We start from the raw sequence: 14277 nt of genomic DNA on the forward strand, positions 1-14277 counted from the left end.
GTGGTGGAAAGTTAGGGAGAAAGTCCAGAATGATCTGGCTGTCTTGTAATTTTTCTTGGTTGTACAAAGTACAGCATACACATTAATTTTACCAACACATGTGCTAATGTAGGTTACACTTTTAAAGAACTTGTTGGTTAAGCTTGATGTCTTAGAAAGAAGCTGACTTCAAGTGATTTTTTTAAGGTAGAAAATTCAACTTCGTTTGGTTTTTATGCACTTTCCCCGCCTCATGATGTAACTTGGTCAATATTAAGTTTTATCTCTTTTCAAACAATTTAGACTGGGAAAGTTTAAAGCTTTGCTGAAGTGAGCAATAAATCCTTCTACTTACCAAGAATGGTACAGGATTTTGATAAGGCACCACAGCGGTATAAATTTCACATTTGGACCCTTTCAGGACTGGGAGTGTAACGTCTCGGTGGAAGGCAACTTGGGCCGAGAGCAGTGGCCATGTACGAAGTTGTACAGATTATTAAACTTGGACCCCAGTGCTTAGCCCATATTTCATGAGTGAGGGCATAGCATTACGGAGTTCCTCTTTTCTCATTTGACGCTCCAAGGTTTTAGCCCCAAATTAAAGTATGTAGCTACTAAATTATTTTTTATTTATTAGGTTTTATTGTGGTAAAAATATATGTAACAAAAGACTTGCCGTCTTAACTACTGTCTGTAGCATACATCTCACGGGCATTAAGTTCACTTACCTGGTCATGCGGCCATTGCCACCTCCACACCCACCTAAACAGGAACTCTGCATCCATTAAGCTAAGTAATAACGCCCCATTCTAGCCTCTCCCCAGCTCTCAGTCCAAATTGTTTTTAAGGGTCAAATTGTTCAGGGATAAGTTTGATCCAAAGTAGTATTTATGTAACATTTGGCCAGACAGATCTGACTTAGAGCTTTAAAAAATTTTTCAGTGCAGGAAATTTTGTCTGTCGTCACATTCAGTTTAATTCAAGGAGCTTTTGTGGAGTGCTAGGTTCCGTGCTCTAAGGCATTCAAAAGTAGGACATCTCCTCTGTGCTCGAGAGTGCCACCCTCCATGGGGACACAGACACGCATGCCAGCTGGCACAGCCCATCACGGACTGTCCCCAGGGGAGGTGAGGAGGTGACAAATGTGGACTGGTCATTGGGGAAGTTCCCTTGTATCTTACCCCTTCTTCTGCAGTTGCTTTATTATTTAAAGATAATTTCCTTAGTATGTAGGCATTATACCTATTATGGTTGGACCTAAGCTTGGGACACCAAGCTATTTTTCTGTGTGAAATAGTATTTTCACTTTGCTCTAACATGAGTGAGAGAGAGAGAGAGAGTGAGAGTGAGTGTGTGTGTGGTTGAGAGACAACCTCTCACTCCCTTTACTACTTTATACTTCCTTGCTTGCCCTCCTTTTCTCTTTCTCTCTCTCACCCTTCTGCTCCCATGTTTTGTATCCCAGGGTTTAGGGGCTGGCTTCTGGACTAAATCAGCTCCTGATTTAAGGAGGAAAGAAAGGACATTCCACGGCCTTATAGGGAAAGTCTAACACGAGAAGGGTTGTGCTGGCGGGGTCTGAGTGGGGAGGTGTCATAGGGAATGGGGGTGTCCCCAGCTATTTGGACTATAGAAGTAACCCCTTTTTGTGGACCCCTTTCTCTGTGGACTTCGCTCTTTTCTTTTTTTCCTTTTATCTTTTTTTTGGTAGCTTCCATAGAAACACTTCATTAATTTGTATGGCCTCAATTTGAAGTTTGTTACAGTTTAGATTGCATGGGCTGGCTGGTCTGCAATTAACCTGTGTAGTATTTATGAATAACGAAGCAGTGAATAGTATAACAGGGAATATTTAAACTACTTAACTGAATAATTGTTTTTATTCAGCTGCTTAAAACACCATTTACATATAATTGATGTACTAATTATACATGATTATAAATTTAATCCCTAAAGCTGGCCTCTTGATGAATCTCAGCTGAGCTGCACTGTGTTAGCCTAGTTCTAGTTACTGTTTATATTGAAATAATACAGCTATTTTCTTTGGACTTAGTGTGCAATTCTGGTTGTTTTTTTCCCTACTAATTAGTAATAATTAGTGACACTGAACTTTAGCCCAGGAGGTGTTCTAAAATCACAAACTAAAATATATGTGCTTAAATTAATTTATCTGTAATAATATGTTAGAGCCATGCATAATATAAGTAAAGGCAGTTTTGGATTGTTTTTTAAAAATTGATTTTAGGGAGAGAGGAAGGGGGAGTAGAGACAGACAGATGGACATTGATCAGTTGCCTCCTGTAGGTGCCCTGGGGACTCTCACCCACAGCCATTTGGTGGACAGGATAACATTGCAACCATCTGAGCCACCCGGCCAGGGCTGTGCTCTTTTAATCCTTTCCACATCCCTCTAAAATAGGTGCCATTATTATAGCCATTTTATATTCAAGAGAACAGGTCTCTCCCAAGGCCGTGCATTCACTCTGTTGCTGAAGTAGAGATAGGAACCCAGAGGATCTGCCTTCAGAACCCACTTGGAGCATTAAATGAGAATGTCTGTAAAGTAATGTATAGAACCCTAAAAGATAGCAAGTGTGTGTGTGTGCACGCACCAGATCTGAGACAGGAGGTGGAGAAGGAATTCCGGGGTTGCTATGCTGGGCCCAGCACGGTCAGTCCAGCTCTGTGTTTAGTTGTCAACACCGACGTCAAGGGCCCTTCTTCTCCCAGTGTAGTTTTATCTCCTGTCATTCACAAATTTGTGCTCACGCATTTAAAACTATTAGTTTCTTCTTTTTAAAAGATTTTATTTGTTTATTTTTAGAGAGAGGGGAAAGGAGGGAGAGAAACATCAGTGTGAAACCTCACACTGATGGATACCCCCATCTGGGAACCCGGCCTGCAACACAGGCATGAGCCCTGGCTGGGAATTGAACCAGTGACCCTTTGATTCACAGGCCGGTGCGTAACCCACTGAGCCATACCAGCCAGGGCTAGACCTATTAGTTCCTTAACTGGCACACTCTTGCTTTGTTTTTGCTTTCCACTGAGCTTCGATCCAGTTGGCTGGGGAGAAGGACATAGCAGGACTCAGCACTTCTCAGCCTTTCTTCTAAAAGAAACCAGATCATTTTACAGTGAAGCCAAGAATAAGATAAGCTACGTTAAATCATCAACTATGCCAAAACTGAAGGAGACAAACATAGAACAGGCTGTTTTTCTTTAGAGAAGTCCTTCAGAAGTCCATCTTGAGTTGGGCTTGAATTCTAGAAGCAGAAGGAATAGAGCTACAACAAAGGAAGCTTTCTCTAAGATCTCCTCCAGATCTAAGACTTTACTGGGCTGTGATTTCATTAGTTTTACTACAGCATATTCTTTAAAAAATAATTAATGAACTTAAGATAAATAAAAAGAGAAAACTATCCTCTTGGTTATCATAGTAAAGGTATATTGATTTCATCAAGTCTCTATTTGTTTATAAAAACATTTCATTAAGGAATTGATTAGAAATGTATACTCACTGCGGGAGGACATTTTCTTAGAGTTCAGTGACATCAAATAAATATGGTAGCAGGAGCTTGTAGAATGACTGGATGGGAAGGACAACATTGGTATCATGTATACACGGGGCCTCTGTGGCCGCTGGTCCGACATTCACATCTCTAGCTTTCTCATTTTTCTCATATTCCAAACTTTACTAATTGCACCTTGGCAGGTCCAACTGGCATGTGGTACTTAATATATTCAGAATTAACTCTCATTTCTCTTCAGAGCTCTGTCTCCTGACTTAGTGCTGTCTTCCCAGTTCAGGTCCTGCCATCTGTAATGACAGCTCTTGGACCCTAGTGGGGTCTCTTGTTTCTTCTGGTCTCTGCTTCTGAGCTTGAGTGCACTTTAACCTTTTCCCCTTTGTCCTCTTATATCAAGCTGGTCACTAAATCCTCCATATTGCTTTGCTTTGGTTCTTCCTTTCTCTCCTTTTTTCATGTTGCATTCTGTGAGGCACCTAGTGCCTCTCATCTTACTTAGCAGGTGCTCACTAAATGCTAGTGAATGGGTAAAAATGAATAAAGATTGAGGTCAACAAAAAGCCAGAAATGCTTCTCAGATTCACAGCAGTACCAGATGCTTTAAATTTGGGGGGTTTCCTTTCCAAGGAAACTACTGCATCTCTCTCAATCTTAAAGCTAGACAGACATTGTATCTAAATTTTAAAGTGGCAATGTGACTTCTGTTCCATATCCTAATGTGTTGTTTTAAAAACCATAGCTGATGCAGTGAATAATGCAGCTGGCTTTGGGTTCAGCGGAGTGGATAAGAATGGAAATTTCTCTTGGGATCTGCTTTCTAACCTAAACATCTGGAAAATTGAGGTGAGTCTGTCATGCTTCTGAACGAAGCTGCCATAGTGCATAAAGCAGTTGTTTGCTGTGAGCATGGTGTCCAAGGAAAAGCTGCTCTCAGCAAATTCAGGTCCAGCAGCCTCCTGCACATTTTGTATCTTCGAAATTTTTCCTCCTTATATTTTTCTTTTTAAAAGATACTGTGTGATAGTTTTAATGTTTCAAGGAATAATAGCACAAAAATATCCGAAAAGGAGCCAGGAAAAATCTTGTTGTTATTTACATTCCTGTTCTTTCTACTAGAAAGTACAGAAGCCATTTTCTCTTGTTCATCTTCTACTCTCTTCAATCAAGAACACAGACCGAAAGTGTCTGTATTTAGATTTCAATATTGCAAGTGCTCTCTGTGTTTCCTTTGGGAACACTGATAATACATTTGTGTTTATGAAGGATTGTCATGGCACACAGCCTTTAGTCCACTGGAAACTGTGTGGTTTTTCTTCTCTTTAGCTGGCTTTGTTCTAGGACCACAGTTCTTGATATGTCTTCATTGCTACAGATGGTCTCCTTGGGGCCACGTCACTCTTGGCCTTGTCAACAGTCAGAGCTGATAGGAATACCAAGTCTCAGACCCTTTGCTGTTGCAGTGGGTTAGGAGTAAGGGCATGGTCCTCAGCAGACAGTGTTGGCTGTGCAGCCAGATGACTCATGTTTGTGATTGGTTGGAGTTTTCCAGCCATCACAGGGAGGCAGAGTGCCATTGGAGAGTCTGGGCAGAAGGGGATGTTCATGGAGAGCAAGAAGCCAGGGGTGCGGGGACTGACCAACCATCTGCTACCCACGTTAGGTGGACACTATGGTGGATACCCTCCACTTACTTGATGCCTGAGGCCTCTCTTCATCTTAGATGGATGAGTTCTAGCCTCCGGAACAACCTTTCTCATTTTTGGAAAAACAGTGTAGATAATCTACAGGCTCCTCTTTTCTATACAGATGATGTCAGGGAGAGTACAAATGTGTTATGGCCCATCCCCTTTTCTACTAAAATTTTTCTCTCAATACTCTTGAACCACTGCTGGCTGCTGTGGGTAAATGTCCTTTATAGTGGCTCCCCTTGACCTTCAGTGGCACACCAGTCTCCTCAGCTGTGCACCAAAAGTCAGAGTCATTTCACTGGGGGCATGTGTTCGGGGAAAGGGCTAACTTATTAGGTTATATATTTATTATAAAGGAAAACAAGGAGGAGAAAGTTTGTATTTTTAATTGAGTTGATGTAGAGCAAGGAGCTGAAGAAAACCAAGGAAGTCCAATTTAGTTAAGGTTCCTTAATGCTGGGTGTATTACATTTTGTTAGCCACAGAAGATATGGATAGATAGGACTCCTTAGGGTTTTGAAATAAAAGCTCTGTCTGTGTATCATCAATATCTATCGATGATCTCTCCTCTTCTTTCCAAAAATATTATGTTAGTCCAGTGTGTGACCTATCTCAGATTTTCTTATGGTTGAAACAGAAAAAAAGTGGCACTTGTACTTTCTACCATCATTAGGCATTCCGGTTCTTGAATGTATGTTTCATGCTTTCTACCACCAGCCTTTAATAAGACTCTTAATTACTTCATTTATTTTTGAATGAGGAGACCTTGTTGACTGATGGCTTATTTTGGAATGTGTCTTCCTCAGTGATTGATTTACTTTGGTGATATTTCTTTGTTTTCTTTTCTGTATTGTGATTCCTTCATGCATAAAATCTTACTGTTCTAGATACAATAGGAAGCATTTGAACACATGCAGCTGTTCGTAGAAGAACTTCACAAGACTGACCTAGTTTATAGATGGCCACATGGTGAAACGATGACAATTAAATTCAGGTCATCTCCATAAAGACCATAAATTCACATGATGAAACTTTTCCTATGACAAATCCCCTTTTAGGGTATTGAGTTTTAAAATTCAGATGACTTAAACAATTTTTTTTAAACCAGAGAAGAAGGAAAACCCACAAAACATTCCTTCAGTTTTCCTATAATTTGAAAATAAATTGAGAAAAATTGAGACTTTGCAAGCCAAGTTTTAGTTAATCTTATAAACATCAGAATTTGACTGAATTCCGTGGAACAGCTGATATACTCCTGACTGAGGAGTCTCTATTGAAATAGCACATTGAATCTGCTGCCAGGGAAATTCTGGGGAGGAGTTTCCATTACTAGGGGTATTTTTAAAGCTAATGTTAGGTGTTATTTTCTTCTTTCTAGACTGCTACAAGTTTCAAAATGTACCTAGGAAACTGGAATATTCAGACAGCTACTTGGCTAAAGCGGTAAGAACAGAAGTGACCTCATTACGCGTGGCGCTGGGGTGTGTTTCGATGGGAGGTGTTGACTGACCAGCAGTAGTCTGCCAGCAGTAATGTCATTGGTCACTGTTGTTTTGTATGAACATTTATGCCCTGTAAGTGAAAAAGTAGAAATATAGTGACTTGAGGTCACAATACAGAATATTGCTTTTAATGTATCAAACACTTTATCCCGCCATTCCTGTGTACCAGGCACTCCTTAAACCTCATATCAACCCTATGAGATGTCAGTAGTTATTATCCTCACTTTGCAGATGAGCAAAGTGAGGCACGGAGAGGCTGTGTAACTTGCCCAAAGTCATACAACTGATGAGTAATGGATGAGAGGCCAAGCAGAAGATCAGTGGAGCCGACCCTTCACCTCCGGGCTGCGCTGCCACTAGCCTAGAGGAGAATCTGTAGATCAGCTCTCAGAGGGGTCACTGTTAGTGTCCAGTCACTAAAGATCACCACATCTATTCCTAGCATTAAAAGCTCCCCTTAGATGTTTATGCTTTCAACACTTTGCATTTTTGTTGATACTTCTGTTTCCCTGCACATTCCAAAATTAGAAACATGGCTTATTATGGAACTGATAATATGCTATCTGGGAATAATATGCTGTCCTTCAGACTCTAGCTAGTAAATATTCCTGTCCTATAAGTGCAGGGAGAGCATAAAAATACTAAGCTTTAGATTCTGTTTTTGATAAGTAGCCTTTTTCTTAGGTGAAAACTAGGGTAAAAGAAGAGACAAAGTAAGCTCATACAGTGTTGTCTGGAAATTGATCTGAACATTCAGTTTTGGGAAAATTGCCCTTAATAACTATTGCTGTTAATTTTGCAAATAATTTTAGCATAAATCCCTCTTTGTGTATTTTGAGTGATCCTAATGTACCAAGAGTCCTACAGTCTCTATTCGGACTTCTGAGATGATTTGAACATACATATGTGCACATAAAAAATGAAAAAAAATTTAAAAAATACATTTTGGAAAATGAAATACTTGATTTATAAAAAAGGTACAGAAGGTAAGTAACAAGTGCACATACACACTAGTTCTCATTTTCAAAGAAACATTGCAAATGGGGTCGCAGTCCTTTGTTTTTCCCCCCAAATGCATTCTCTTCCTATGTGCAGGGAGCCACACTCCTTAGTTTGGGTTGAAGTGCAGGGCTGGTGTTGACTGTTTCCAGTTTATTTTCTGTTTGGGTTCTTTTAGTAAACTGTGTAGCACTTCCTTACAGTGCCATGGCAATCCTAGACTCCATTTGGGAGAAAGTCCCCTATCGGTTTGTTTTACTAATCAACAGTGAAGCCAAAGACCTCCAGGGTATTTTGCTGACAGTTTTTAGATCCACATAATATCCCACCTTAAGGCAAATCCATGGATGGACACCTGACAGGCAAGTGAGAACTGAAAGGTCATACAGCCGACACATTGATGTTGTGCTGGAGTCACGGCCTGAGTGATGGAAAGGGTCGCAGAGTTGATTAGTTAGATGGCACAGGGACTAGGTTGAAAATGTAAATTAATTTTGACTAAATGAAAATATCCATTTCTAAAGACCCTTGTCCTGATTCCAGAATTGTTGGTGCCAATGGCCTTATTTATCCAAAATTATTCCTGGTAGCTTAGGCCATTGGTGAAAAGAGCTGGGCAGAGACTGAGCACTTGGATTTTTATTAGCTATAGGGTGATGGGGTCCAGGTCATTTAGTTCTGTGGACATTAAAAGTTTCTACTTCTTAGAACACTGAACATGAATTACCTATCTGGTGGTGTTCCAGAGAACTCAAGTTCAGGATGCTTGGGTTGCACTGCGAGACCCCGAGCAGGCTGAGGCAGGCCGTCAGGAATGCAGCACATGATTTCTGCGGGTCTAACTTAAAGAGATGCCAGTGTGGCTGGGAGTTTCTGGTGTGCTTGACCTGTGGCTCGTCACACCTGCCTCTCTTTACAGAGTGTGCTACGAGCGAGTCCCCTGGTACCCCACGGTGTTCACCTTCATCCTGTCTGCCCTGTGGCACGGGGTCTACCCGGGCTACTATTTCACCTTCCTGACTGGAATCCTCGTCACAGTAGCAGCCAGAACGGTAAGCTTGCTTTGGTTGTGGAGTCTTTTCCTTAGTAATCTGATACCTGTATGTTCATTGTCATTTAGTCCTATTAGGAGACAGGGGATGAGGGGTGGGAGTGATGTTTTGAAGAATTAAACAACAGAAGTCTTCCCATTAGAGAAATACTTCGGTATATAGGAACTTGTGACCATAAAATGGTTAACCGTTTTATCTTCATAATATTTACAGAAGGTGTTTGTGAAACAAAAGCAATTTTAGGAACAATGTTTAATAACTTAAAAGATGAAAACATTTTTAATCACTAAAGGCTGTGAGGATATGCAGTCTACCAATCAAAAGTGACAACGATTGGTAATTAATGTAGTCTTTGTAAGCCTTCATTTATCTTAAACTTCATTTCTTATTTCATTATCCTAAGTCTAGAAATAATTCACAGACCCTCTGAGTAGCCGGTAAAATTGCAGCCACAAGAACTGTGTTCTGTTAGAGATCACTCTAACCTCTCATGTATGATTCAATTAGTTAGTTTGTGTAAAATCCTTTGTGAAATTTGTAAGTCTGGTTCTCTAAGTTTTGGGGGCAGTTTGTTCTAGACTGTTCCTACTATTTGCTGGCTGTAGAGCAGGAAAATAAAAGAATAAAAAATATGCCTTCCCTCAAAGAACGAGATGAATTTGTATACAAGTAATTAAAATTCAATGTACTCTAATTGTCAAATACAGAATTTTGTATTTGATTTTATTCAGTCTTTGATGATGATTGCGGCCTTTCTTACTAAGATGTCAACAGCTTTTACTGACATTTGTTGGGCTGTATTTTGGATGTGGATGTTGGAGCCCCAGCATAGCTATTCACTTATCTGTTCTCTGAATGTGCCAGGAGTCCTACTATGTATAGTCAGGGTCCAAGGTGCCAGGCTACTGTAGTAAACAAGACAAGAGACCCCCTGCAGAACTTTTAGTTTAGTTAGATGAAGTTATGTTGGAATGTATTTGTAAACAAGGTGGATAATTTATTTTTTTCTTTTTTTAAAAATTATTTTATTATCATTGAAGTACAGTTGTCTACATTTATCCACCACTACTGCCCCCCACCCCAGCCATCCCTACTTCCCTCCCCTGCTTCCACCCCTGTTGGTTTTGTCCATGTGTCCTTTATAGTTGTTCCTGAAATCCCTTCCCCCCATTAGATAATTGATTGCTATTCATACTGATGAGCACACTTTAAAAATAAAATATACAATTTACAATAGCCAACTGTTGGAAGCAACCTAGGTGCCCATCAGTAAATGAATGGATCAAAAAACTATGGTACATTTACACAATGGAATTCTATGCAGCAGAAAGAAAGAAGGATCTCCTACCCTTTGCGACAGCATGGATGGAACCGGAAAGCATTATGCTGAGTGAAATAAGCCAGGCGGTGAAAGACAAATACCATATGATCTCACCTTTAACAGGAACCTAAACAACAAAACAAAGAAACAAGCAAAATATAACCAAAGACACTGAAATAGAGAACAGACTGACAGTGTTCAGAGGGGTGAGGGGAGGGAATTTCAGGGGAAAAGGGGATGGGTTTACAGGAACAAGTATAAAGGACACATGGATAAAAAACTAGGGGCAGGTGGAAATGGGAGGGAGGAGGGCTGGGCTAGGATGGGAGTAGAAGACAGAAAATTGTACTGCAACAATTAAAATAAAATAAAAAAATATTCTATTTATCCTAAAAAATAAATAAAAAAGAAAAATAAAATATATATGTATCTATTCATGCATAGGAAACAGGGAGGATATTTTATTTCCTCCAATTTATGTGCCTACCTGAATTATGAAAGAAAACTGAGAAACAGAGGCCACAACAAACTAAGAAACAAGAGCTAGAGTTTGGTTTGTTATCAAGAATCTACTGAGAGTATTATTTCTTACAATATCTTTGGTTTAGTTGGTCTCAACTGGCCCAGCAGCATTGATTGAAGTAAAGCATTTCTTCTGGGTGGCTTAGAAACATTTTTCACAAATTAGTAAGGTAGGGATGGAGAGGAGAAGGTTAATAGAACGGTATTTCCATTTTTTTCTGAACTGAGAATGAAATCAAGCAGTTATGAAGTGTCTTAGACCCAAGCAGGCACCCCAATATCATCTCCTACATGCTTTCCTACATTGCCCACACGTTCCCCCCCACCCTCCATGCATGGACCTCCAGTTTCTTTCCTGATGAGGAGAGGAGTCAGCTTCCTGGCAGCCCAGGGAGGCCTTTCCTGCTTTTGAAGGTTGACCTACCCAGAAGCCAGCCTGTTTCAGCTCTGCCTTTGCTTCTTAGATCTGGAAATTAGGTGTCTTTCTAGAGGCAAATCTAGTCACATGTGTCAAAACACCTACAAATGAGTATACCCTTTGACCTAGCATTTTCCATTTCAAAGAGTCTCTCAGTTTCCTTGTCTGTCAAATGAACATAATGATGCCTGCATGATAGGCTTGTTGGGAGAATCAACAGATATGTTGATGTAACTATAGTGAGCATGATGCTACAGGTAAAGCATCAGCACAGGCTTGGCATGCAGTGAGCACTTAAAAAATGGTAGCTGCTCTCATCATTATTAATGGTAGTATTACTTTATTACTGTTCTTCAAAGAAGATAGTTAGGAAACAGTGCAGATGTTCATCTACCACGGTAGCCTCATGGCATTGTTTACTGTAGCAGGGGGTTGGGAGACAAGCTAAGTTTTCCATAAATAATTTAAAATTGCTTTGGGGGTTAATACTTAGTGATGTGGGGAAAAAGCCTCATGACATATTAATTAAATGAAAAACAGACTAAAAATATATTGATGCCATTGAAAATATAAGTGTGGATATCTATGAATAAAATAAGCCTTGGAAGGATATGTGCCTAATTTGTAAACAGTGCTTTTCTCTGGGAGATGTTAAAAAAGAAAAAGTTGTTTTTGCTTAGTTCTTTAAATAATTTTCTACAGTGAGCATGTATGTTTTCACAATAAGAAAAACCTCGATGGTACTATTTTAGTTGAAAACAGAACTGAGGTGGTTTCGATCCTTTGTGTCCATAAAGTATACCTGCTTGCAGAGTAGAAGTTGTCTTTTATTTTTTACCCTCCCTTTTGCCTTCCTTGGTTTGCAGGTAAGGAACAACTATAGACATTACTTCCTTTCTTCAAAAGTCCTCAAGGTTGTTTATGATGCCATCACCTGGGCTGCCACACAGCTGGCCGTCTCGTACACAGTGGCGCCCTTCGTGATGTTGGCAGTTGAACCAACCATCAGTTTATACAAGTAAGTTCCATTGTTCTCAGTTGCTGTTCAGGAAACTTGTATATGTTCTCTGGGTTTGACTTAGGAGTTGGTAAATGGGATCAACCAATACTATTTCTAAATTTGGCTTCAATGTAAAAATGTCCATAGAAAGACTTAGGTCCAGAGATACTAACACGCATGAGCAGAATTGACGGGAAGCCCTTCAGCTGTCCATAGTATAATTAAGGGGTGCTTAAAAGCAGTAAATTTCGAAGGCGCAGGTCTGAATTACAAACTCAGCAGGTGAATTTGCTGCCCTCGCCTCTTTTCCCAGGATTAGGTTATGTTGGAGTCTGTGGGCCATTCTGAGATAAGGACTGAAGTGGGGAGATGTGGGGGGCTCTGCCCACTGCTGGGGACAGCTGACTTGGGGGTTCTGCAGGAGACCTCTGTGTCCTACAGAGGTGGCAGTTCTGGTGGATGGGCCTGAGGATTTGCATGGCCAGTTGCACGTGGTGGAGGGGGAGGTTCACACAAGAGCCAAGAGGTCTTCAGGGGAAGGGTGTAGGTCCTTATATTCAAATGCCAGTGCTCCAGCTGAACTGCAGACCTATTCTTGCTTACTCTCATTGTTTCACTCTTACGTTGAATTAGTCAAATTTTTTCACTCTTCAAACCAGTTATATGACCTCTGGCAAGTTACTGACCTTTTTTGCCTTTTATTTCTTCAACTCTAAAATGAGGCTAAGAATAGAAACCATCTCAAAGCACATTTGTTAGAACTGAACGAGGCAGATGTGGAAAGGGCTCACAGCCTGTGCCTGGCATACAGTCTGTTTTCAGTAATGCTAATTTATATTATCTAATGGCTTACACATTATATAATACAGTTTCATAAACTTTGGATCATAGCAATGGTCAGAAAAGTAACTTAGAAATAAGGAATGCAAACATACCTTATTTGTAGGTTGGGGATTTCCTATAGTTGATTCATTGGTCAGGAATGACCAAAGACACTTCTGTTCACAGTAGCTGCACAGGATGGCTTTTTTCAGGTTATAGGAAAAGAAGGTAGAGCGAGCTATATACACTCATCAATAAAATTTGTTTCTATAATACATATTAGATCATAGGAGTTATGTCAGTATAATATGGAAGTTGAGTTGGTTTTTACTAATATACATATTTTTCTAGAGGACAGTTTGTTGGAAACAAGATCTCACATACTCTGAGCGAGTGGTACAAAGATCTGAGAGAGCAGGTAACAGGAATTTGACTCAGACGGGGCCTCAAGGGTGGCTTTTAGGAAGAAGTGGCATTTGAGCTAAGGCCTGAAAGCTGCACAGTAAGAGTGAGGCGGGCACAGCACGTGTGAGGGTGGTGGGTGAGGTGGAGCACTGCGAGCTGTGCTCTAAATGTGGGGAACAGCAGGGAAAAGCCCCCTTGTGATAGGCAAAGGCTGTGTACACTGAAGACTCAAGAAACATGAGGATGTGCAGAACCCAGGACCCAAGGTAGAAAGTGATGAGCTGAGAAGAGAGAGGTAGTTGTATCCCTGTTTATAAGTGGGGGCTCAGAGGTAACTTAACAAAACTTACACAGCAAGTAAGTGCTAGACCAGAGTTCTTTTAACAGCAAGATAAATAATACAGTTATTAAAAATTTCTTTAAGGAGAAGTTACTTTGGAAGAAAATTACTGCTTAGGGATCCCACTAAGCGGTGATTTATTTGGGATGACATGCATTGAACCAACTAAAGTTTGCTAATTCCTACACTGAGGCAGGGCTCTAGGGTGAGAATTAAAGAGTTATTAATCCAGATGACTCTCAAGTAGATTTCCATTTCTGTTTAAAACCAGTGTAGAGCATTAGGACAAAAACACCTTTGTTTGGGGCAAAATTGACATTTCTGTTAATTTTGTGAATTCAGATGATTCAGCCTAATGTGTTATCTTGTTTCAGCCTAATGTGTTACCTTATTATTACAGTTGCTCACACACACATACCTCATTTAATTGTGCTTCTCAGATATTGCATATTTTATAAATTGAAGATAAGACCCTCTACTGGCAGAAATTATGACTCTCTGAAGGTTCAGATGATAGTCAAAGTATATTTAAATTAAGGTACATACATTATTTTTTAGACATAATGTTGCATACTGAGTTTACTACAGTATAGTATAAATATAACTTTTAAATGCAGTGGGAAATAAAGAATGTGTGTGACTTACTTGATGGAAATATTTACTTACTGCAGTGGTACAAACTGAACCCACAATGTCTCT

At 40.1% G+C, this 14277-nt stretch overlaps 1 protein-coding gene across 1 annotated transcript in view; it reads left to right on the forward strand.

The window, feature by feature from the left end:
• Nucleotides 1-14277, forward strand: part of MBOAT1 (membrane bound O-acyltransferase domain containing 1) — a 102893-nt gene that overhangs the window by 74629 nt on the left and 13987 nt on the right. The window contains exons 9-12 of the mRNA XM_028513889.2: nucleotides 4249-4352; nucleotides 6576-6640; nucleotides 8618-8750; nucleotides 11878-12029. Of these exons, the coding sequence (XP_028369690.2) occupies nucleotides 4249-4352; nucleotides 6576-6640; nucleotides 8618-8750; nucleotides 11878-12029 (454 nt within the window). The remainder of the gene's footprint in view (nucleotides 1-4248; nucleotides 4353-6575; nucleotides 6641-8617; nucleotides 8751-11877; nucleotides 12030-14277) is intronic.

Source organism: Phyllostomus discolor, chromosome 5, assembly GCF_004126475.2.
Source record: "Phyllostomus discolor isolate MPI-MPIP mPhyDis1 chromosome 5, mPhyDis1.pri.v3, whole genome shotgun sequence".
Lineage (NCBI taxonomy): Eukaryota > Metazoa > Chordata > Mammalia > Chiroptera > Phyllostomidae > Phyllostomus > Phyllostomus discolor.